General features: G+C 40.1%; 2 protein-coding genes across 4 annotated transcripts in view; one reads left to right on the top strand and one right to left on the bottom strand.

The window, feature by feature from the left end:
• Positions 1-5,182, top strand: part of slc1a2b (solute carrier family 1 member 2b) — a 27,835-nt gene extending 22,653 nt beyond the window's left edge. For 2 of the 3 annotated variants that reach the window (XM_020641527.2, XM_020641519.3), the window contains exons 8-11: positions 30-224; positions 1,959-2,093; positions 2,199-2,460; positions 4,142-5,182. In XM_020641527.2, the coding sequence (XP_020497183.1) occupies positions 30-224; positions 1,959-2,093; positions 2,199-2,460; positions 4,142-4,213 (664 nt within the window). In that variant the 3' untranslated portion in view covers positions 4,214-5,182. The remainder of the gene's footprint in view (positions 1-29; positions 225-1,958; positions 2,094-2,198; positions 2,461-4,141) is intronic. The other variant, XM_020641535.3, reaches the window with a different exon arrangement.
• cd44b (CD44 molecule (IN blood group) b) lies at positions 5,049-24,116 on the bottom strand. Its single transcript, XM_020641546.3, is given in 9 exon segments — positions 5,049-11,730; positions 11,732-11,782; positions 11,961-12,039; positions 12,155-12,244; positions 13,084-13,446; positions 14,878-14,940; positions 15,079-15,221; positions 15,707-15,872; positions 23,665-24,116. Coding segments are annotated over 9 exon segments (1,182 nt in total). The 5' UTR covers positions 23,732-24,116; the 3' UTR covers positions 5,049-11,570.

The raw sequence follows: 24,116 nt of genomic DNA, 5'->3' as shown, positions 1-24,116 counted from the left end.
TAAACTGCTTGCTTCTGCTCCTTCCCCAGTGCTGGTACACTGCCTGTCACCTTCCGTTGTCTGGAGGAGAACCTGGGTATTGACAAAAGAGTCACTCGTTTCGTGCTCCCAGTTGGTGCCACCATCAACATGGACGGTACAGCCCTGTATGAGGCTGTTGCTGCCATCTTTATTGCCCAGATGAACGGCATCTACCTGGACCCTGGTCAGATTGTCACTGTCAGGTCAGGGGTCACAGTAATCAATCAATGAAACAATAAATGTTTATATATGCAGCGTCAAATCTCAACAAAAGTTTTCTTATGTCACTTTACAAAAAGAGCAGATGAAGACGGCACCACGTGTTATGTTATTTAATAGAATTAGGAATATTTTAAACATAATGAATATTTGTACTGGCAACATATTAGAAGTTGTTATTGATGAAAATTGCACTTCTAAAAGCCTGTTAACAGTTTGATCTGATAGAATTCATGAGGTGAAAAAGAAATATCAATGCAAAAATTTATTTTTGTCTCTGGACTAGAGTTGTGCTGACACTGACACAACTACCAGTAATACTAATACCAGTATTGATAACTGTACCAGTAGAGGTATTTGCCATTATATAGCCTACAATCTGGTATTGAGTATTGGCAAGTAGACCAATCAATGTACTGTACAAATCTGATACAATAGTTATCAGCCCCTCTGGTTTCAGGTAAATTATCATTTGACAATAACTGTTGAAAACCAGTGTGATTTAAGTCAGAACTAGCAGAAACCCAGCAATCACTGTTTTTCACCCAACAAGGGGCATGTGGTGTATTGACAATACCCAAGTCTAGGTATTGAAATCAGTATTTGTAAGGAAAATATTGAAGCGCTACGCTTGAAAGATTACAAGCCCTGGCTGCAGCTATTTTGTATGATGAGCTCCTGTGTCAACAGATGGCTGGCAGCGCCCATAGCCTCAATTTCCGAGCTCTTTTCACTAGCACTTATTGTTGCTATGTTACGAAAGTTAACTTCTACTTCCCTTGGTATAGACTGTTAGGTGTGTTTTAAATAGCTCCGTATGCCTCATATATTTGTTTAAATCCATGAATATATTACCCAGAAAACATGACAATGATGTTAATAAAAGGCATCAGCAGCTGTAGACTTGGAAATTGTAGCCTCGTAAAGACGAGTCTGACTAGCGTCTCCTCCGCCACTGTTGTTGACAAAGCTTACATCAGATGTGCCGCCTATTCTTGATTTTGATTGGTTGGTGAGGGAAAAGTGAAATTGACAAGTGCTGGGCTGTTCCAAAATAAAAATGGGCTCTGCCTGTTGACACAGCCCATAAAAGTGTTATGAAATGATAAAACCCTTCATAGTATTTCAGCAATCCCTCTCTAATAGTCGGTGACTTAAATTGACTTAGATAATTCAAACTAGGGAGAAAAGCTTAGTCTTAGTCGTAGGAATTGTAATTCTCACTATTTAAAGTGGGTTTAAATGGTACCTAAGGTTCAGCAAGCACAGTCTCCTGAAGACAAACACAGCACCAGTGAAAAGACATTTATCAGTGAACCGGAAAGCCTCTTTGGCATCAGCTCCAAAGTAGAAATTTACTGTTTAGCTAGTAAACCACCAGGAGGAAGCAACAACATGTGCCAGCACTGTTTTTCAGGAAGACAAACACCAACCAAGTATCTAGAACTGTCCTTTCCAAAACACTCTTCTCTTAATGGAGTAAGTCAAGGATGAGCGCCCTTTGGCCTGACATTTATATGGCATATCAATCCAGGAACCCTTAAATTAAACATTCCGTCTCTTACATTTACATCTCTCTTCATGTGCAATGGAGGAGCCACTTTGGTGCTCTTTATACAAGTACCATAGAGATTGAATGTCTGCATCTGTAGCTTCAGCTGGTGTCAGAGAGGGTTGTGGATGAGTGACTAAGGGGTGCTTTGCTGTGTTTCTTCTAGTCTGACTGCCACTCTGGCCAGTGTTGGAGCTGCCAGTATTCCCAGTGCCGGCCTGGTGACTATGCTCTTGATCCTGACTGCTGTAGGCCTGCCAACCCAGGACATCAGTCTGCTGGTTGCTGTTGACTGGCTGCTGTGAGTTTGACAAGACAGCAACACACATATTCCCTTATCTTCTTCGGTCTCCAGAACGCACGTGTGTAAGACCATCTTTTTATCCTCTTTTTTTCTCTCCCTTAGGGATCGATTCAGGACCTCAGTGAACGTGGTGGGTGACTCCTACGGTGCAGGCATCGTGTACCACATGTCCAAGGCGGAGCTGGAGGAGCTGGACGCACACGCCAAATCAGACGACATTGAAATGATGACGAAGACCCAGTCTTATTACGACGACATGAAGAACCATCACGAAAACAATTCCAACCAGTGCGTCTTAACCGATACCGCTACCACAACTGCTTCCGCCACTGCTAACAATTCTGTCGTAGTAGATGATTGCAAGGTACAATTAATGCTTCCGGACATAGAGACTTGTATATAACCCCTCTCTAGTGTGGCATGCTCACCCTGCACCTTTGCTTGATTCTGTTTTATTCATCATATCTTCGTACATAATCATGTAAATACACACACAGTTATTTTATTACAGAAGTGAAGCGAGAGAACAACAGATGCATGTGCACGTATGCATTTTTGTTCTTCTGGAATGGCAGCTTTTGTGTTGAAGACATCTTAAAAAATGAAAGCACTCTTGCCAAAAAAAGACCAAAAATATATATATAGATCATCTTTGTAGTGCATGCAAATGAGAGATCCGCTCACAGCTTTAGGAATTCAGTTAGCCCAATCTAATCACTGTAACGTGTTGGGGATTGGCTCTCACTCAAAAGGAAGAGCCGGATAATCCTCATTATGACCCTAAGGAATTATTTAGCAGCCCTCCCATCTATCACAAGTTCACATCCTCGATCCAAAAAGAAAAAAAAATTCCCAATAGAGTATTTTTCCCTGTTGTTTCTGAAAACATTTTACATGTTTAGCATGTTTATTTCCCAATGCCAGCCTTTTCCCTATAGGTTTGAAAGGGCTGTAAGGGAAGGCTAATTAGCATTTCATACATACAATTAGTATTTCATACATACACACATCTACCACACCGTCTGTGAGTCATTCACAGTCAGGTTTTTTTTGTGTGTGTGTGTGTGTGATTTGACACCATCTATTTCTACCCTCTGTGAAAGCTGTGCTGTGAAATCCTAAAGCTGTGAAGTATAGCTCCCATAATGTTAAACATAATGCTCTTTGAATCCAATCTCTGAATGTAAAACCAGGCTTTTAGAATAATATATGGAAGTTCAGAGCGCTTGTTCCCTGAAACACACACACACGCACACACACACACACACACACACACACACACACACACCCAGGCGGAAAAGGTCTAATGATGAGCCTTTTCATTTATTAAAGAATGAAAGGTGTTGCCTAGCAACGCTGGCAACCTTTCACACAAGTAATCAGTTGGTAGTAAAAAGTTACGACCTCCTTTTTTAGCGACCATTTATTGTGACATTTACATATAAATGTAACACAAAAGCTGTTGTTTCCAGTATCAGCCATGAGTAATGTCTTTCTGTTTGGTTGTATCTTTTTCTTGTAAATAGTCCCACTCACATCTCTACCCCCCCTTTTCAAAAATCAACCCATTATAGACTGCTAATAAATAGCTTTAATGTAACTCTGCATTCATTCTTTAGTGTTGTACCTTGTTTTCCTTGCACTTTGTCTATTTATTAATCATTTAATCCATGTTTTCTTTTCTTTTTTAACTGCTATTTGAGTCTGTGTCCATCTTAAACCTGTGTGGTCTGTTCCCAGGTCAGTGTAAAGGGACTCCACTCTTCCATATGCATGATCATCTGTGGTCGTACAGGACTTACAGTTTTCCTTTGTAGTTTTATTTGCATGTTGCACAATCGCTTAAAGGCTGTGTTTTAATTGCCAAAGAATCTATAGCTAAAACATCCAGAATTACTGTAGAGAATGCCATTAATGGTATCATGGATTTGCAGTTAAAAAAATGCTTAAATAAATAGCACAGTTTATTTGTGAATGCTTTAAGAAAATGTTGTTTGACTGTGCCTTGGATCAGCTGTTTAGATCTCCCTGCTAACGTCTTACAGGTAACCTCAGCCACAAACGGCTCTGCTGCGGAGTGCACGCTTGTTGAGGAGGAACCATGGAAACATGAATAATGGCAGCACAGAGATCCCCCCTGCTCCAGGGCTCCACAAGCTTTCCTACCTGATGATTAAAAAAACAAGTGAATGGAAAAAAAAAACAAGTCACATGAACAGAACTACTAATTGTTTTTTTTTATGTAGTTTAGTTTTCTTTCTTTTTTTAAATTAGTCCCTTTAAAAAGATTTTTGTAACTGTCTATCTGACTGATATGTAACACTAATTCACTTAACCGTGAAGTGATAAAAGAGGTTGACCTGTTAGAGCACAATTAAGTCCTATATTATAGCAGATACTTGCACAACATACTTCAAGGCTTGGGGAGGGAAGGAAGAGAAAAACAAGTTAGATAAGCTGTTTCTAGCAATACATGTTGGTTATAAGATGGGAAAAGAAGTGGCTGTGTAACACGGGATGCACTTAGATCCTCTTCCTATATTTCACACAGGTGATTCATTATTATAATGGCAGAAGAAGAGTGGGAGTTAGAGCATTACTTACGTCACCAGACATACTGAACTTCCTGCTTCACATCCCTATTAGTAACATCGCAATGTGTCGAAAAGCCGCTTATTTTCCTACTCAGCTCGGTGTCTCATCCAATAACATCTCTTTTGCTTCTTATACTATCAAAGCCTTTTTCTGGCTGCTTTTTCACAATATTACCCACTTCCCCGAGGTCCAGTAAACTGATGAAAGCACAGTCACGGCTGAATTAAAAAGCACAAATCAAACCATGGAGCTAATTTTTATCCCCCCTTTTTTTGTTTTCTTTTGTCTGTGTTCTGGAAAGAAAAGGGACTTTTATTTTTCTTTGTGTCACCTGTTTGTGTGACAATGTTGTTGAGCGAGAGATAGAGTGTGTGTGTGTGTGTGTGTGTGTGTGTGTGTGTGTGTGTGTGTGTGTGTGTGTGTGTGTGTGTGTGTGTGTGTGTGTGTGTGTGTGTGTGTGTGTGTGAGAGAGAGAGAGCTGGGGTTAAGAACATGACCAAGTCAATGATAAGGACCAAACAGGCAGAAAATCAATCAACTCGCAGAGTCCTTTGAACTGCCTCTGCGATGTCACTCGCAACACATTTTTCAGTTCAGTTCAATTTTTCCGCTGGAGCCAAAACTTAAAGCAAAGAGAGTCACTGCACTGAAAATTTGTGATGCCAATGAAATGAAAATCAAATTAGCCCCCCCCCCAAAAAAGAACAATTAATAATTGACATATCTGAATAAATTGAAGCACAAAAAGAGATTATATAGAGCACACACAGAATAGAGCACAAATAAAGCCACTGAGGGAGCTTTTTTTTTCAGTCAATGGCATCATCAAAGCCATGCATTATTGCTCATATTGATCTTATTCCAAATGGATTTTTAAAACACATTATTTGTAAGAAAAAGATACTCAGGCTTGTATGTTTACACTTTACAGAGATATAAAACAAAGTTATCATCTTGACATGTTTACTCGTTCACCAGAGCTTTGAGAAAATTCCCCCACCCCCCAAAAGCACAACGCGGAAAAGCATTGACTTTAAAATTGTTTACTGCAAAAGACTTTGTTAAAAGATTGCGATTTTATAATACATTAACATGCAGGGATGGAACGTTTCCTTGCACATACATAGAGCACACACAGACATATTTAAGGCAACATTCCAGTAGTGATGTACTACAATCTTAAAGCACAGACACAGTTATGTCTAACAAAGAAAATGTGAAAAAGGGAAACTGAGATACAAGAAGATGCAGTGCAGTTATGGATGGAGACAGATCATTGATATAACACTCTACAGGGAGGCCTGCCAGCTTCTTGTTTAGCCAGACCTTAAATAAAAGTTAACAATATATATTTTAGCCACCAGAGCTCAAGACTGTTTCTACAAACCCTAGATGCTGCAGCTGCGTGTCCATACAGAACTATGGACATTTCACATGCCAGAATGTTCCCAATTATCAGGTAAACATATAAACAGTATTTTTCCTCTCATAGGACCAAATGGCTTAAAAAGATCTGCAGACACACAGACAAAAGCCAGACTACTGGCTGTTAACCTTTTGAAGCCTGTGTGAGTGAAAGGGATGTGGATGCTGATTTGATTGGTCAGTAATGTAACCTTCTCTTCTGTCTTGCTTCTTTTCATTTGTGCTAAATGTGTTCTCAACCTTGCCTTGGAGATGTTCGCTAAAAAACAAAAACAAATGCCAACTGAAGTAACACTTAGGAATCTAAAGAAAATGTTAAGTGCAGCACTCCAGTCCTACTAGTTCCTGAAACACACAGTCTTTCACTTTCACTGATTTAAGCAGAGGTTGTGCTCTGATACAACCTAGAGCATGCATGCTGTTCTGCTGCACACACTGATTCACACGAAAACAAGCATGCACACACACACACACACACACACACACACTCACATGTTTGATTTTCAAATGCACACACACATTTAATATAAAAACACACATGCAAACATCCTTGAACCTTGAAGGTCTCTACATGTCTACTCTGCAAGCTGCAGAGCACTGACACCCAAACAGGCCCCACGCGTCTGACCTTTTGACCTTCAGGACCATACAGTGTCATCAATGGGGATTGAGTGTTGGACCAGTATTATGTTGAAACTCACGGTTTTAGAGGCATGAATAAAAAATAAAAGTACAATTATTTTTTTGCACCACTATCTTAAAAGCATGATATTTTGAAGTGCCTACTTGCACTTTGTGTATATATTGTAGGTAACAGATGTTTTTTTGTTTGTTTGTTCCATTTTCTTTTTCCTTTGGGGGCTTGAAATGCTATGTAGGATTATAGGTTCATTGCTGTGACATTTTTAATGTAATCCTCTAGAAGAAAAATATCATCTATGTCCTGAATAAGATTAGAGTAGACAAAAATGTATAGAGAGGAAATTGTGTATTAAAAATTGCTTGTTTTTTTTATTCTCTCCTAGCTGTTAACTAGTTGTTATACTTACCTGTCACACACCAATATATAAATATATTCTTCTTTTTTTTTAAATCTAATGTAAGCATTCTGAATGTTTGTTCCATGGAAATATAAGCAGTGTGCATTCATTTTCATTGTACATAAATAAATATATAAATGTTCTGTTCAGTGGCGGTGCAGAAATTTTCTGGAAAAATGACAGTGTTCCTGAAGCAGACGCTGTTGATGCATGAGGAAGAGAATGACAGAGAGCGAGAAAGAAAGCAAGAGAACAAAGGGAAGTTAATGGTTTGATAGAGGGGGCCAACATTACAAGTTATTTTGGCAGGAATAACAGCGATGACGGTTGATGAAAAGAGAGACAAATAAAGGAAGAAAGGTCATAAATGCCCTGTATGTAGGATAGAGTGAGAAATCAAAACACAGCCTATTCTTTGAGAGAAAGAACACACATCAGATGTGATTCAAATGCCTGTGACGGTATAGAGAAGTATTCCTCAGGTTGACTCATCAGAACCATTTTGTCTTTTCGAAGGAGAAAACTTTGGCTTTAGTCTAAGGCATCTTTATTCACCTGGTGCACATGCATTTAAAGCTGCAACACCTGGATATCTGAATCATTTAGATTCTGCATCTTCACACACCTGTCATCCATATCATGGAGTATTTTTTAATAATCCCACTCAGTAAACTGCCTTTTACTCTACTTGCCTTTTTTTGATTTTTACACTGAAAAATGTATGCACAAAACTAGCCAAGCTAAATGGTCCCGATTGAACGGAAAATGTTCGACACAGTATTACAACAAAGAGCCAGTGTATCTTTGAGCTTGTCCTTTTCTACTGAAATGTGTCTTTTTTTTTTTGTTGTTGTTGAAGAAACTTCCTAAACAGAGCTGGTAACCTGTCTCACTCCTGCCTACGACGTGCTTTCCTGATCTTACTTTTCTAGGCCTTCCCTCTTTGTAAAGCTGTTGTAATTTTGATGTAAAGGCAGAGCGTATGTGTGCGGGAGATACACTATCGAGAAAAAAAAAGACAAAAAAATATATGAATACTTTCCTCGGTCTATGGTATACATAAAAATAAATCTGTTTCTACATATCAATAAGTGTTGTACCTTTGGTGTACATATACAAATATAACTAATAAATGTTGATTCATAACTAAACATTGCTGCTTTTCTTGAGTTTTTTGTATTCAACTTGATGATTAGTTTTCACATAACACACAGAAACACAACTTTATGTCTGTTACTGATTTGTTATTCCAATAAAAACATTCTCAGATTATGTTAATTACAACAGAAGTAAATGCTCTTTATTAAGTTGAAACAGACAAGAAGCTGTAATAAGTTATTTGTTGGGCTTTTTTTTGCCTTTATTAGATAGGACAGCTGAAGAAAGATGTTAAGTGTTGGGAGGAGAGAGAGGGAGATGACAGGCAGCAGAGGACTGAGGTTGGATTTGAACCCTCGGCCGTTGCGACAGGGACTAAGGCCTCCGAGCACGGGCCGCATGACGTAGCCATTAGGCTATCCGTCGCCCCCAGCCTGATTTGTCAATGAAAAGGAGACAATGAGTGATCATTAACCATTTCACATGGGGAAGCATGCTAAGGAAAAAGACAAACTTGCCAAATCAAGGCTTGTAATTTGATCTACAGTATATAGTTTTGAGTACAAAGAGAAAGAGACACCTGAATCACTGTCCACACAAACGTAATTATGCAACACCAGCTGGGTGATGTTACAGAAACCCAATTAATTTTGAATAAGCATGAAAATAGAATTGTGCATATGGAAGTGGTGGTGATCCAGGTGGTCGTAAGTAATTGGAGAAGAATGACATTGTTCTCGTACAAGGATGACAAAAAGACAAATTAGATTCAAAATACTTTTAAAAAAAAACAACAATAGGTAAAATCATTTAAATGATTTATTTTTTTTAGATCATTGGCTAGGGGGCGATGATGGCCTAGCAGTTGGGTCAGCCGCACATACAGAGGTTATAGTCCTCTAAGCAGGTGGCCAAGGTTCAAGTCCGACCTCTGGGTCCTTTCCAGCATGTCATTCCACACGCTCTCTTCCTGATTTCCTACTCTATCCATTTCACCTTCCCTCATCTAATACAAGAAACAAAAACAACCACAAGCGTTAAAGAAAAAAGATGGCATCCTTGATCAACTACCTTTTTTTTTTGCTTATTAATTCACACAAGTCGCCACTGTTTCATACTGAGAAACTGAAAGTCTCTTACAAAACAATAACAGTGGGAAAAGAATGCATCTTCTTCTTCGATCAGAATACTTAATTGAACATAACGAATGTTCTCCGACAGCGTAACATCTGAGCAGCTACAGAACAGTGTTTAATGACTGAGTGTGCTGCAGACTAGATGAATAATAATGAAGCAGTTATTGTTCCCTTGTCAGTGTGTGTCAGAAAAAAAAACAAAAAACGGTTTGACAACACAACCCGAGCAGTTTATTGGAAGATGCCATCTCTGTCTTTCAAAATGGCAGCCGTTTTCTCAGTCTTCATTTCTTGCGTGAACATGTTCTACTATAACGACTCCACTGCCATGGAAACCACACTTCCAACTATGTGTAGGGCAATGTACGTCACCACTGCTATTCCCCGTCTCTGCCATTCACATGCTCTCTTTTGTCAACACGCACACACACGCACACACACACACACACACACGCGCATGCACACACGCACAGTAATCAGTGAATGAACACCACATTCCTGCACAGCTCCTTCTATACACATTTATTTTGTCATGACTTTACAAATCCATTCAGCAACATCTTTTGTTAATTTGTCATAGAAACTTTTCTACACTAATACATTTGCTACATGTCTTCCAAATGGATCATTTAAGAGCAAAAGAGGGAAAGTCAGAAACAAACAAAAAAGGCGCTGATTGTAATCCAGCACGAGCCCTCATGTACGACAAAAACCAAGAAAAAGTAGCAGATATAGATGTAATAACATTAATATGACACTGTATGATATATTTCACCAATGAGGAGGTGGGTAGAAAGGCTGCAGCATTGTTTCCGTGTGTGAAGATACAGAGTGACTGACACTTTGGGGCCTGTAGGCACGCAGGATTCATTCAGAGAAACCCCTCCCCCACGTCGTCACGGCCTCTTTCATGCGAAGAAAAGCTTTAACACGGCTGTGTGTTTACAGCACATGGGCCCCACATTATCATATGTGCACGTCAGTATCTAAGGCTGCCACTTACTTTTCTTCAATTGAGTTTAAGGTTTGGAATCGAACAATGGTTAATCTGGTGTATCCAATTCTTTTTTGTCTTTGATCAATGTACACACTGTGTATATATAATTAATACATCTTCTCTGTCATTCCACTTACCCTCAGGATAACATCAGACTCTTCATATTATCATTTTCCCAACTTAATATAAATATATATAAGCTGACTTCAATGGTGCATTGATTGCCCAGATTGTGGAAGCTTTACATTGGCTTGATTCATACAATCTCAACCTCGCTTTGACTATTGCAAAATTCATTCACAATTGTTCCCCGCAGAGGTACTTCTTCTGATTAAATAACTCTCAAAAATGACACATTCCTTTATTTTTTTTTTTCAAAAAAGGATACAAAGTCCCGTTTTTCTACCAAACAACAAAATGCACTGGCAGCTACTGCTAAGGCGTTTCCAAATAACATCAACTTTATATACAGAGACCAAGAAAAAGGGATCAAAGCGGCATAAATTAAGGTAGTAACATCCCCAGTTTCCTTGAAAATGAAAAAAAAAAAAAAAAAAAAAAAACTTCAGTCCACAGGCAATGTCTGAAATGTACACACAGCTACAACAAAACTTATAGATGCAACATAGGGGACATGTCGAGCGTTATTTAGCCTGTTTTGCTGGAAAGATCTCTGAAGAAGTAACCTAGTCTTCCTCGTTTTGATTTCATTAAGGCTGAATTAGTGCAATTTAAAATGAACCAATTCTATTTAAATCATTGAATTTATGATATCAGTATGTCCTTGCACAATGGGCTTTGATCCAGTCCTGTCAGACACAAAGCAGCTCTCAAACACCGAAAACTGAAACACATCCCATTCACACGCCCTGCATGATGCCCCGCCATGCATGACACTCTTTGACGGCCTTTCAGACCGAACCAACCTGACACGAAAAAATGCACATGTCGGTTTGACAGACCCGATCTCAATAGCTTCAGACCCAGTACAACACTTTGTACCTCTGTTAGACAAAAAAACACAGAAACATCTTAACTCAGTGTAAGCAGGCTTTTAGCCGCAGACTTTGGAGCTAACAAACCCCCCCCCCCCCCCCCCCCCCCCACCCAAAACAATCTCCCCATCATCTCTCCTCTGTTCTACATCCCTCCTTTTCCTCTTTTCTTCTTCTACACTCCTCTCTCACGCCAGCTGCTCTTTATCCGGCGACTCCTCTAGTGTGATGACGGTGAACTCCTCTGTGTTGCCGTTCTCCTGGATCTTCTCCTTGTTCATGAGGGTCACCATTTCCTGGTCCCTCTCCTGGGCGTGGGAGCTGGATGCTGACGCCGCTGCCCGTTCCCCTCGCTGCCGTCTTTGGTGTGATCATCAGGGTCTGCTGTCTGCCGCACCAGCTGGAAAGGCACATTCAGACACGTTCATTTATCATTGATTCTTTGCCAGCCCTGAGTCTACAGCAAATTATGTGAAAATTGGAACTGTGACTATTGACCACTGTGCTCAGTAAAACTGAACATGAAGAAAGGTGAAACATGAAGGTGGAAGAAAAACAAATAGACATCAAAGTCATACCTGTTTCTTTTAGCAACAGCTGCACACACCAGAAGAATAGCAGCAACTGCAACAATCACTCCGATGATAACCACCCAGTCTGGAGGGACAAATAACAAAGAAAATATGAGACAGAAGGAGCAAGAATTCGCTGTAAATAAAGACCAGATCACAACAGGAACAAACGTTTCCAAACATAGTCATATGTGACTCACTTGATGAATCGCTGCGTTCAGGTTCATCATGCTCAGACTCAGCATGACCAAGGGCCCGTCCTTTGCCTTTAGGTGGCACTGGATGAGGGGCTGAAATACCAAGAAAACACAAAGTGAACTTTTAAATCAACTCAGACTCATACAAAGTGAAGTATCTCTGAAACATAAATTGAATTATTAGACCCTAATTGTGACTGTATCATATAATATACTGTAAATATTTGATGTTTGCCTCACTGCAAATACTACATATTGTTTACAACACTAATGGAGGCTGCAGGCTTTTTGGGACCACTTACTGCAAACTAAAAACTTTTTAAGTGTGCATAAGCGGTATAACACTATTATTTCCTTTATGTTTATGTGTCATGCTGATTTGATGTGTGGATTTAACTCCAATATCTATTGCTAAATTTGACTCAAAACTGAATTGCATACATATAGTTAATGCACTTTCATTAGTTAAAAAATAATAGGCAAATAAGCCTGCCTGTAATTGCTCTTGAAAGAAAAATCACTGAGGCCTGCTGTGTAACAAATTCAGTCCACAGCTAAACCAAACACAAGGGGGCATCATGTGTTCTTCAAAAGTTTCTTCAGTCCTCCCACAACCTGTTGCACATGATTTCAGGATGTGTTAACATGCAAGAATCTTTTCCTTTTATAATGTAACCTAAATATCACACTTAGCTTTATCACATGTTCATATAGACAGTGTGTACAACAGATGGCAGAGACCTTGTGATATATGACAATACTGAAAGTACTGTACATGCAAATCTGCACTTATTTTCACACACTGACTCCTACTGTGAGAAACATCTTATTAGCACCACAAAGGTCTTTTTGATGCTCTTTTACTGGTGTTTTCAGTGCACCAAATAGTATAGTTCTGTGTCGAACTTTGCTTCAATGTGTGATTTTCTTACCCTCTGTTCCAGCACTTTCTCCGTCCATGTTATCATTCTGTCCCTCACTCTCAGTGGTAGTGTGCTTTTCCTCTGGTTCTCCAACAGAGGCCGTAGGAGAGGCCCCCTCCGGCATCATCCCAGACCCGGCAGGGTGATCGAGATCTCCAGGAGTGAAAGTGGGCCCCACGCTGGTGTTCTCCTCAACTGCAGGATCCCCCGTAGCGGGCTCTGACTCCACTTGACTCACTTCTGTGTTAAAAGTAGTGGCCGATGGGGTGATTCCGAGCCCATCTCCAAGGGCCTCATCAACGGGTGCTGCTGTGGTATCAGCACCCTCACTGGTGCTCTCTTCCACTGTTGTGGGCTCGATCGAGGGGTCAGCTGATTAAAAAAAAGATAATCTTTAATTTTCCTTAGAAGTTTTTTTTTTTTTTGTATCTTGGTGTTAAATAGCTGAAATAATTTGAAAAGCATGCTGCTGGCGCTTTTTAGACATGCAGCATATAGTGACTCATATCTTGCTTGTTATTATACTTTGTTAGGTAAATATTTGATATCATATGGATATTCTATGCTTCTTAAAATGTTAAAAATGTAAAATAATAGGACACATTTTTGTAGTTAAAGCAGGGAGCCTTCTCCCCTGAAATTCACAGAAAATTTGTATTTAAGCACATGTTGTAACTGTAATTGTTATAGAAATCCATCAGAATACTTTTCATATTAGAGCTATTTCTATCCCGTGTTTCCATATCAGAATGTAATTTGTGAATGTGTAGTAAAAATATCTGCAAATCCAGACTTTATCTGCAGGATAATACAGCTTAGAAACCTGCAGTGAGGTCATGGAAGGTGTCCTCACTACTAATGTCTGCTCTTAGACAGTGCAGTTTTTCAGAAAAGAGAAAAGGTAACATTGTGTTAGGCAGCCGAATCCTCTGTAATATGTAACTTTATCCAGCTTTCAATTTGTTCAATTCGACGGTTAGGGTTTATTTGCATGTCCCACCTCAGCCAACACAGACAGAAGCTTCATGGTGTTGGGTGTGACTATAATTCTGTTCCGTTTCTTTTGTTATTCATGCCAATGAATTTAACTTCCAAAGAAAAAAAATACTTGTTGTAAGCTATGACAGATGCATGCGTTCAAAAAAAAAATAGAATAAAATAAATAAAAAGCAAGTCAAAACTAGTATATTTATTAAAGTGACTTAATAGAATAGTGTGCTAGCTTCCCTGATCTTCTCCGGCAGGTCATTCCATAACTATTGGGCCTCGAACAGAAAAGGCTCGGTCACCTTTTGTGAGGGCACTGACTTTTTCAACACAGTGAGATTGGTGAGTGAATCAACTCACTGCAGTCAGGTGTGTGTGACTGGTTGGCTTTGATTGAGCCCAGTTATGGGGAGCTTATCTATACTGTGGGTCTCCAGTTCTCTGTGCTGACTCATTATCTCACCTTGAGAGGGAGAGCGAGGTTCTCTCTGTGGCTTCGCTAGTTGTATTTGTGTGTGAAAGTCTGTATAACCACAAACAAAGAACTTTCTGTGTATTTGCTCTCCATTTCCAGTCTCTCAGAGTATAACTTGGGGTACTGGGTAGTTTTGTTGCTACTCTAGACTTTTGTGTAAAGTGTCAAGGGCCTCGCTGGCAGCCTTTGCTTTTAGTGAAGTGTTTTCTGAGTCTCCTGGACAATGTAGTTTTGAATCAGCTGCTTGGTAGCAGAAGTTTAGTTCCTTGTTTTCTTTTGCATTACACTGGTGTTTGTTTAGGTCGTGTTGTGTTATATACTGTGTTACATATTGTACCAACCTGGTTCATCTGAGAGTATGTGTCCATTTGTTGTTTTCTTACTACAGTTTTTATCCGGCCCAACTGGAGGGAGAGAAAGGGGAAGTCATCAAATTTAAATGAGAAAAAAAACAACAACCCAATGATTCAATGCAGATAATACAACATTTAAAGAACTGAAGAGTGTATCTAGTTTGAGTACATCTGTTTCATTATGATCACCTTGCTCGTCATAGCAGTAGGCATCAAAGAGTTGGTTAGCATTCACATTCTTGTTAGGGATGAACCCGGTCATGTTCTTGGCACAGTTTTCATGGGCACGGTGTCTGAGGATGACGATGCTCGCATTGCTGGTCCAGCCGTTCCTGAATGGACAGAACAAAAGAATTGAAGGAGACATATTATGAATGAAAAAAATAAAACTTGAGACATTTGCTGAAACCCAACTTTTTCTCCAAGAAGCAGGGGTCTCAACACACAGAAAAATAAAAAAGAGAAGTAGAGATGCAGTCTGGGAACAGTTGCTGGTTTCCTTCATGGGCAATGTACACTGTTCATATACAGCATGACAAATAAAGTCAAACTATACAACAGTTTTTCTTACTTCTGGTTTAAATTCTCCAGAGATAATGGGATTCTCACTAGGAGTAAATATTTTTCTGTGACCTTTAAAAAACAAATCATGTGAAAAGATGCGAGAGGACCCAACTTCTTGCTAAATCAGGAGAAATTGGGGTTAGGGTTCAGCTAATAATGATCTAATTTATTATATTTAAAATGATGAATATGAGCCCTATCAGCCTTTATTTACAACAATTTAATCAATGTATTATCAAACAAAAGGCTTCACCTGCATGTCTCCATGTCTTTCTCATAGGCCTCCAGGACTTGTTCTTGACTGGCCAAGGTGCTCTGCAGCTGCTCACACACCTTTCCAGCCATGTCAAAGTTCAGAGAGTGACGGGACTCTCCCTGGACCAGAGACACACCAGCAAAGCTGCAGCTGATATAGTTCACTGTAAGAAAATAGAAGATTCTGAGTCAGTGTTTTACAGGATGTATCGCCACAGAGTCAATGCTTTGTCTAAGTGAACAGTTATTCTACTCACGGGACTCCACAAGACACCTCGATGGTTAGCACATGAATGCTTTCACCACCATAACATTTATAAGTAAGATCCTAATTTATATCCATCATGCAGAATGTTTTATGTCAGTATTCCAGTTTGAGTCATGAGTGAAATCAGATGACTTCTCTGGAAGAAACAAGCAGTGTAATCTCCAGTTCAGCCCCCCCCCCCCCCTCCCCCAGGCCTCATGACAGAGCCGTTTTGTTCTGCACAACCCTTACATATAAGTGTGTATGTATACATGTACACAAAAGTATGCAATCACACACATATGCAGTACACCATGATGTATGCTTTAGTTTCCAGGAAAGTAAATGTTCAATTTAAAAAAAATTAAATAACAAGGACAAAGTTTTACAACACTTTCAAAGAGCCCCAAACAAATCCCCCCAACCTTATGAGGAAAAGTTTCACTTCTTACAGTACAGATAACTTTACTGGGGTGTGATATTTTTGTTGTATTATTGTTTATAGATCATTTTAAACAGGCAACAGTTCAGTAATAAGCCAATATTCCCATTTGGGTTGCCAGTTTGGAAAAATCCTATTGTACAGTACAGTATACTCTCCTCCATCTTGTCCTAGTCTTACTCTGTTTAACTGAATTGCGCTTTATTCATCTTCAAAGCATGTAATAGTCAAAACAAACTCAAGACTACAAGAGGCTCCTGGGAATGTATTAGCTTGAGGTGGGAATCCTCAAAATCTGATGCTTGTGCAAAAATCAAATGAGATCTGGTGCACATGATAGACACAACAAGGAAACAACTCTCCTGCCTCTGACATGAAAACAAAAATGTTAAACTGGCCGATAAAACGAGCAGATGAGCGTGCAGGATGTGTGCACGGGTAGACAACTCCAAATTTAAATAGGCACATGTGTACTCCAAAAAAAACAAGCATTGCCTGACACTGTTAAGGAATATATTTTGGGGAGAGGGGTTCCATTTCTGAGCAGGAGAACAGACTGGGAAGAGTCTTTCAATTTAACCAAGGGACACACAGCTCACAGTGTAACACTTTACTGTGAAGTGTGCGCCCTCCAACCTAAAAAATGGCTGAGAACATTCGAGTTTCTGTGGAATTTTATTACACTGTTTTATTCACAGGGGTTCCTACCTAATGTTGTTTAAAATGTAGAATAGCTTGTAAAACTGTTATATAATATTTGATTTCAACATATATACTCAAATCCTTACTGTGAATGTAGAAGAAGACCTGCTGATCTGTGTAGTGTGTGTTTTAATGCGCTACCATGGTGACAGATTCACAGGTTGGGAAAGATGTGTGATGCTGAATCATTCAGGAACAACAGCACGTATAGGAAAACATTACCCAAGAACACACACATACATCATTTTTGAAGGCTTGAGCTTCATGTTGTGAAGCCTGCCAAATTGGTTAACAAAAATCTAACCTGTAGATAAAGCTCATCAACAGACTAACACTGATTTCAGGAACAAATTCCGCTAACTGGAATATTGTACCAGAGCAGCAGCTGCAGTGTTTACAGTTCAGAAGAAATGTTCTAGACTTGTTTTCTCACTTGCCTGTTGCTCACAGTGAAAGGGAAAGTACAGCATGGTGTAATCCTGACTGAAGTTAGAAGAACAGCATGAACCAAACATAATTCACAGCACTTGTTTTCCCCCATTCAAGCTGTAGTAAAGCACATAAGAGTTGTAAAAAAATACAAAAAAACTCAAAGTATTACACTGAATGAACCCAGCCTGTAACAGTAAAATGTCATCTCAATCACATGTCCTACAATGAATATAACATGAAGCGTCTTGCAAACTGCACCAGAGAGATATGAAATCAGCTCTGCTATCATTTCCACGTCGGTCTGTGTTGCTGTATTGTTTCATACAGTGCAGTGTGTGCTCACACTGTCATCACATGCCCAATAAACACAGAACAACCGTTCAACTGATACAAGCAAAAGAGGAAGTGCCTTTTCTAGCAACCATCTACGTTCATTTATCAGGCTTCATCATGTGGTCAGGCGTGCAAATGCATGAAAAAAGTAACACAAATATAAAGATCACAAATACTATTTTTAGCTTTCTCTCATAGAAAAGTCATGTATGCTGTTGTTTTCTCCTATAACTGATATTAAGTCAAACATGACTCAGCCTCCAAGTTAAGACTATAAATTGTAAGTTATTGGCATAATTGCTGTTTGTTGTTTAGTAGCCATGTTTATCGCCTCGCTGTGAAGAAAGCTGACTTCTAAAAGACATTTTTCCACTGGCTGTTATGAGTAAACACTCAGCTAGCAGCAACAGGAAGTTGAGCTCTCTGCTTTAGTGGCATCAGGCAATGGAAGTTAGTGCCAGCACCTTTTTTTGTAAGAGGTGTTTTTTATAATGTCTCTACACTCTCTCTGTCACTCCTACACACACACACACACACACACACACACACACACACACACCAACACACACACTGACACCCACCGACACACACGCATGCACACATGCTGCCACATGGTGTGGTGTCCCTGAAAGTAAAAAAAAAAAAAGAAAAGAGAAAAATGAGACAACAGCCCTGGCCTTGCTTTACTGCCTGGGGAGATCAAAGTGAGCACAGCTAACCATCAGTGAGCTGAAAAGCAAGCTGACATGAATCCGAGGAGGAATCATTAGTATGCAGAGGGACAGTCATGGCTGTCTTTATACAGTTGAGAAGCCCCCTTTGCCAAGGCACTGGCTCTCCCAAAGACTCCATTGTCACCTAATAGAGAGTTGAAACCAAGGAGACTGCACAGTCTGGATGTGCAGAGCTGGAGAGAAAGGGAGCTTAAACAAAGCCTCTTGCCAAAACCTCCAGCTGCTCCAGATATAATAGACAAGCTCGACTCTCCACTCTCACTTCACTTTCTCTCTCTCCTTCTCTCTTGTTTTTATCTCATTACTCTCTGTTTGTCTTTTCTATGCCAGCAATAAAGTACAAATTACCCCCCTGCATGCTGATGCCCGAACACACGGGCAGATCACAGATGCACACAAACACACTTGAACACACTAAAGTTTCTCAAGTCCTAACCTTTGTGAGGCCAGTACACAGCATGGAGTAGAGCAAGCAGGACGCTATGCTAAGTATCCTGATGACGAGATCAGCAACAAACACAACAATGGCTTATTTTTGAATTTCTTATCTGTAATTGGTCCAAGGAAAGACACCGCACTGAGAATGTTCTCACTTAAGTTTTCTCATGTATCATGGGAGCAGGAATCACATGCTGGACAGACAAATCTACACTAAACTTCCCAGAATCCACTGTAAACTTTGCAGCATAACGGTAAAATCCTTTAAGCCATAGTCATCAGCTGGTTTCCAGATTTCTGCATTTCCACACTTGTGGGAAGTTGTGCTGTCAGCAGGGATTTCTCTCCCTTCACCGGTCACAGGTCCATTGGGCCAGTGGGACAGGTGAGACATGAGATCTTGTGCAAATATGTTTGTGCACACTCATCAACCCACACAAACATACACACTCTCAGATTACCACCTGAAGGTCACAAGAAGGACTCTCATAGCTGTTTTTTCCCTCACCTTATTCCGCCTCTCTACACCTTCAACCAATACACTTCTGAAAGTAACCCGGCTGCTTTCTTTACAACAGAAAAGGCTCGGGCATTTTTTTTTCTCCTTTTCCTTTTATTAAATGTTAGCCTTCAAGCTCTCCTCTAAATTAAAAAGAAGGTTTCAGTGGATTCGGATAGATGATCTGTGATAAGATACCTGACCTTCAATGCTCTATTCAAGCATTCAGATTTGAAGATAAAGGAGACTTGAGAGGAAATTGCACAAGCAGTTAAAAAAAAAATAACACTTTAGTTTTATTTTGTTATTACTGTAAGCTTCCTGTTGACAAATAAAATGTTTTACCAATGTTTTTGGAAAGTATTTTGGAAAATATCTCTTACTCTTACAAAGACATATTTTGACAAGAAAGACCTATTGCTTAAAACCAGAAGGCAGTTCGTCTAGCTTAGCAAACAGAGAGGAAAACAGGAAGAAGCCACTCTGTCCGAAGTTTAATCATAATGCTGGAAAGAACAACTGAAGCAAAGCATTCGATCTTTTTTTGGGCTTTTTGTACTTACTGGAGGATAGGACAGTGGATAGAGTTGGAAATCAGGGAGAGAGTGTGGGGAATGACATGCTGGAAAGGAGCCACAGGTGGGATTTGAACCTCCATACATGGGGAGAGCGCACTAACCACTGCGCCACTGCGCCACCAGAGCCCCACAACTTGGTACTTTTACATAGAATTCACACCAATAATACTGGTGTCCCAGTGTGGGGATTTGACATTGGGTTTAGTCCTTTAGAAGCATGAGAGGCATGACGTGTGAACACACAGTGGGTGCGTCACACACACACACACACACACACACACAACAGTGTTCAGCCTTGCCAGCCCCAACATTTTACAATGATCCTATTTGCCGCTGTTGTGTCTCTGTTACTACCTTTTGGGAATCGGTAGTTAACCAACAGTAGACGATTATTTTGACTGATTTTAAGGTCACGATTAAACCCCATTACTTGTTTATGCATCACATGCATTTATTGAACCTACTGTGGGAAACTAAAATCATAACTGAATTTGAAACCCAATGAATCACCCAGCTCTAAAATATCTTTGAACTGACAAGAAGTGACTGTGATACAAACATTTTAAAAGCAACATGATGCCAAGTTAGCTGTAAATGCTGGGCTAGCACTAAGTTAATGCCCCTTTATAGCTGAAAACAAAGGTAAAGACACAAGTAGGGTGTCAAATGTCTGATCCGATTATCTTAATAACTTAATTATATATTTAACTAATCCTCCTTTAGCCCTCTAGTGTCTGGAAGGATAAACTCTCGATTTTTGTCCCTACATGTTTGTTTCACTGGCTCTGTGCTTAAAATCAAAGTGTAGTAATCTGCTGTTATGTCTGATGATACAGTGTGTTAGAAAATCACTGCCTCGTTCAAGGATGTGTTTACATTACAGAGATCATTCTGAGCATATTTCTCAAGGACACAAAGACTTCAGTGTACACGGAGGGGAAAAGCAAACGAGGGAGTGTGGGTTGGGACCCTGAAACTCACAAAAATGTTTTTACAAGAAAAAACACACAGAGAGATAGAGGAGACCTGGTATATAAGAACCTCAAACAATTTAAAAACCAGTCCAATAAGTTTTAAAGCCTGGGGTAATAAAGGACAATTAAAACAGGAGTTACATAGGATCTTGTCGAAGGGCTTTCCAGCTTCAGGGTGGTGGGTTTCTAGAGGAGGGTACATTGGAGGGAAAAGTCAAACACGTGTCTGAGAGTCTCAGGTGGCATTAGATGGTACTCAGAGCCTGTGCATGCACAAGCCCTCTTTGTCAGGGCCCAGTACCTTGACCACCCCTCACCTTGAAACATGACACAACTGCATGCAGGAGTGGTCGTTTTGCCAAGGAGGCAAATACGGCCACATTTGCAGGAAGTCTAGCCGTCAGGTTGGAATGAGTGAATGCTTTTGAGTTTGTGCTTTTGACTGAGGGAGATACGGGGGGGGGGGGGGGGGAGACTAATCCTCTGCATAGGAAAAGCAGGACTAATGATACGTTTGTTATTGCCATAACTTGACAATCTGTACTTATGACAAATTGGAAATCCAAATTACAAGAGTACTTAGTTTATCTGATCAGACAACAGAGGAAGGAAGTAGAAGTATCAAATTGTGTAAGGTCTCACAGATAATAGACTTTTGCAGTCCTAATAAAAACTAAATTATTCAAGGGCTATAATCCATTTTATTATTATAAATTGGGCTTTTATTACATTTCTTGCCAACCTCAATTAGCTTCATGAATAAATTCGCTGAGCACTCCATAAAAGACAAAATATCCCACTACAGGAAGACAAACATATTACATTATGATACAGTGATAGGAAATTTGATACAATATGAAATTGTGATGATATAATATGATACAAGAAAAAAACAATACAAGCTAGGATATGATACGATACAATACGATGTATTTTATTGTACCTGTTGGGAAATTAGTTTTGGACTTGAATGTTGCCCACATTTAGCTGTCTCTAAAGAAGAAAAAAATGAAATAAACAACAATACATATTAAAGGTGGGAGAAAAAATCGATACAGCATAGTATCGTGATATTTTGTGTGGCGATATTATACCATTACATGGCCTCCAAGTATCGCTATTTTTATCATATTGATATCAAATATGCTTTTGACTCCCATTGTGTAGGAATAAAAAGACTGAAGTGAGATGAATAGACTGAGATTTTTTTTATTTTATATATTTGACAAAACACTTCTTGATTTAGTTTAATTTTGTGGCCACAACATGCAGTTAAAAATGTTAAATCCCCATATACAGTATTCGCAAAATATTGTATCGTAATTCTCAGCATATCACAAAATATTTAAAATTGCAACGATATCGTATCGTAACTCAAGTATCGTGATAGTATCGTATCGTGGGGCCTCTGGTGATTCCCACCCCTAATACATATACAGATGTATGTTTGGCTTTCAGGCTTGAATAACTGGCCTGACCACAAGGGTTGAAGACAACTTCTGCACTAGGACAAGTTGACACCATCACACTTCTCACGTTGCATCAATTACTCTCAAACTAAATCTCAGAATCACATTTACACAAACACACACACACACACACACACACACACACACACACACACACACACACACACACACAAACACACAAAAGCTCACAACACATCAGCATACCTGGAGCACATGTTGACAGACTGGTTCTGGGTCGGTGGGGTCCTCCACCCACCTCCCCCTTGCCTCATCCTCCATACAGTAAACATACAAGCTGTCTAAGTAGTAGCCTCTTGTTTGCCTTTGCCTGTAAATACTGGTCAAATTTATAGCTTGATTGTTATTTGGCACGGTGCCTGCCGGAGGGAGTCTTTGTGAACAACCCTACTACCACCTCCTCAGGGAACAGAGCCAGACGAACCCAGACCTGTTTGATTCAGTACCAACTACACCTCCAGAGATATATCGCTTCGAGCAACAAATCCAATCTAAAGCTTACACAAAAAGCACATGTGAGACAAAGAGAGAGGAGGGAGACATTTGAGGAGGAGGAGGGGGGGGGGGGGTGCTGAACATCTTTTGTGTCAGAGAATAAAGCATTAAGCGTGGCACTAAAGACCCCAGCTGTAACAGTACACTAAAAAAAGAAAAATCTCTATTCCGCCAGCTTCTACCTGAAAAGAAGAAAGCTACACAGCTTATCCAAAACCATGATAAATAAGGCTCACTTTCCTGGGTGCAAATGTGTGTTAGACAGTGTGGGCAAGAGTCTCCTTTGTGTCTATCAGGAGTCTCAGACTGCCAGACGTTAGCCTGTCTGCGCTCGTGTAGCACACGCTCTCTTGCCGGCATCCACTCATCCGTTCTACTAGCAGCAGCAACAGAGCACAGCCTCTTTCTGTCTCTCTTTCTTTCACTGTCTTCTCTTCTCATGAATACTCATTCAAACTCTCCACAAGGTTCAAACAGATGGAAAATAACTACTGTATAGTTTGAAGTCAACCAGGCAAAAAAAATTGGCAAAATGAGGATGAATAATATCTCAAAACAAAGAGCCATCCACTTGATCAAGTCACAGTCTCCTCACCTTGAAGTTGCTCCGACCTGGAGGAGGCCAGTAATCCAAAGGTGACCCCCAAGAGAAGCGTCCACATCCTGGGTAAAATGTGTGGTGATGGCTGGGCGAGAATCTGGGAGTAAAGGTGTGTAACAGTTCTCCAGTGGTCCTGCCTTCCCTCTGCCAGGAGAGTGGTGTGGTGTTTATGTGTGTGTGTGAGAGAGAGTTGGAAAAAGAGAGAGACTGAATGAGTGAGAGAGAGCAGTCCAAAAAAAAAAAAAAGAAAAGAAGCCTGTCACTGGGGAGGGAATTGCTGTGAGTGTCTGGTAGCTGCTGGAGCTGACTCAGACTTTGCTCCAACTTTTCTATTCTCTGTCCGAATGAGACAGAAGCTAGTGGCACACACTCACAGTGAGTGGAGGGGAAGAGTGGTTCATAGAGCACACACCCTTCTGCCTCTCCCTCACTCGCCCCACCTCCCC

This window comes from Labrus bergylta, chromosome 7 (assembly GCF_963930695.1).
Source record: "Labrus bergylta chromosome 7, fLabBer1.1, whole genome shotgun sequence".
Lineage (NCBI taxonomy): Eukaryota > Metazoa > Chordata > Actinopteri > Labriformes > Labridae > Labrus > Labrus bergylta.
The sequence above is the reverse complement of the archived record's forward strand: the minus strand, read 5'-3'. Positions and strand labels throughout refer to the sequence as shown.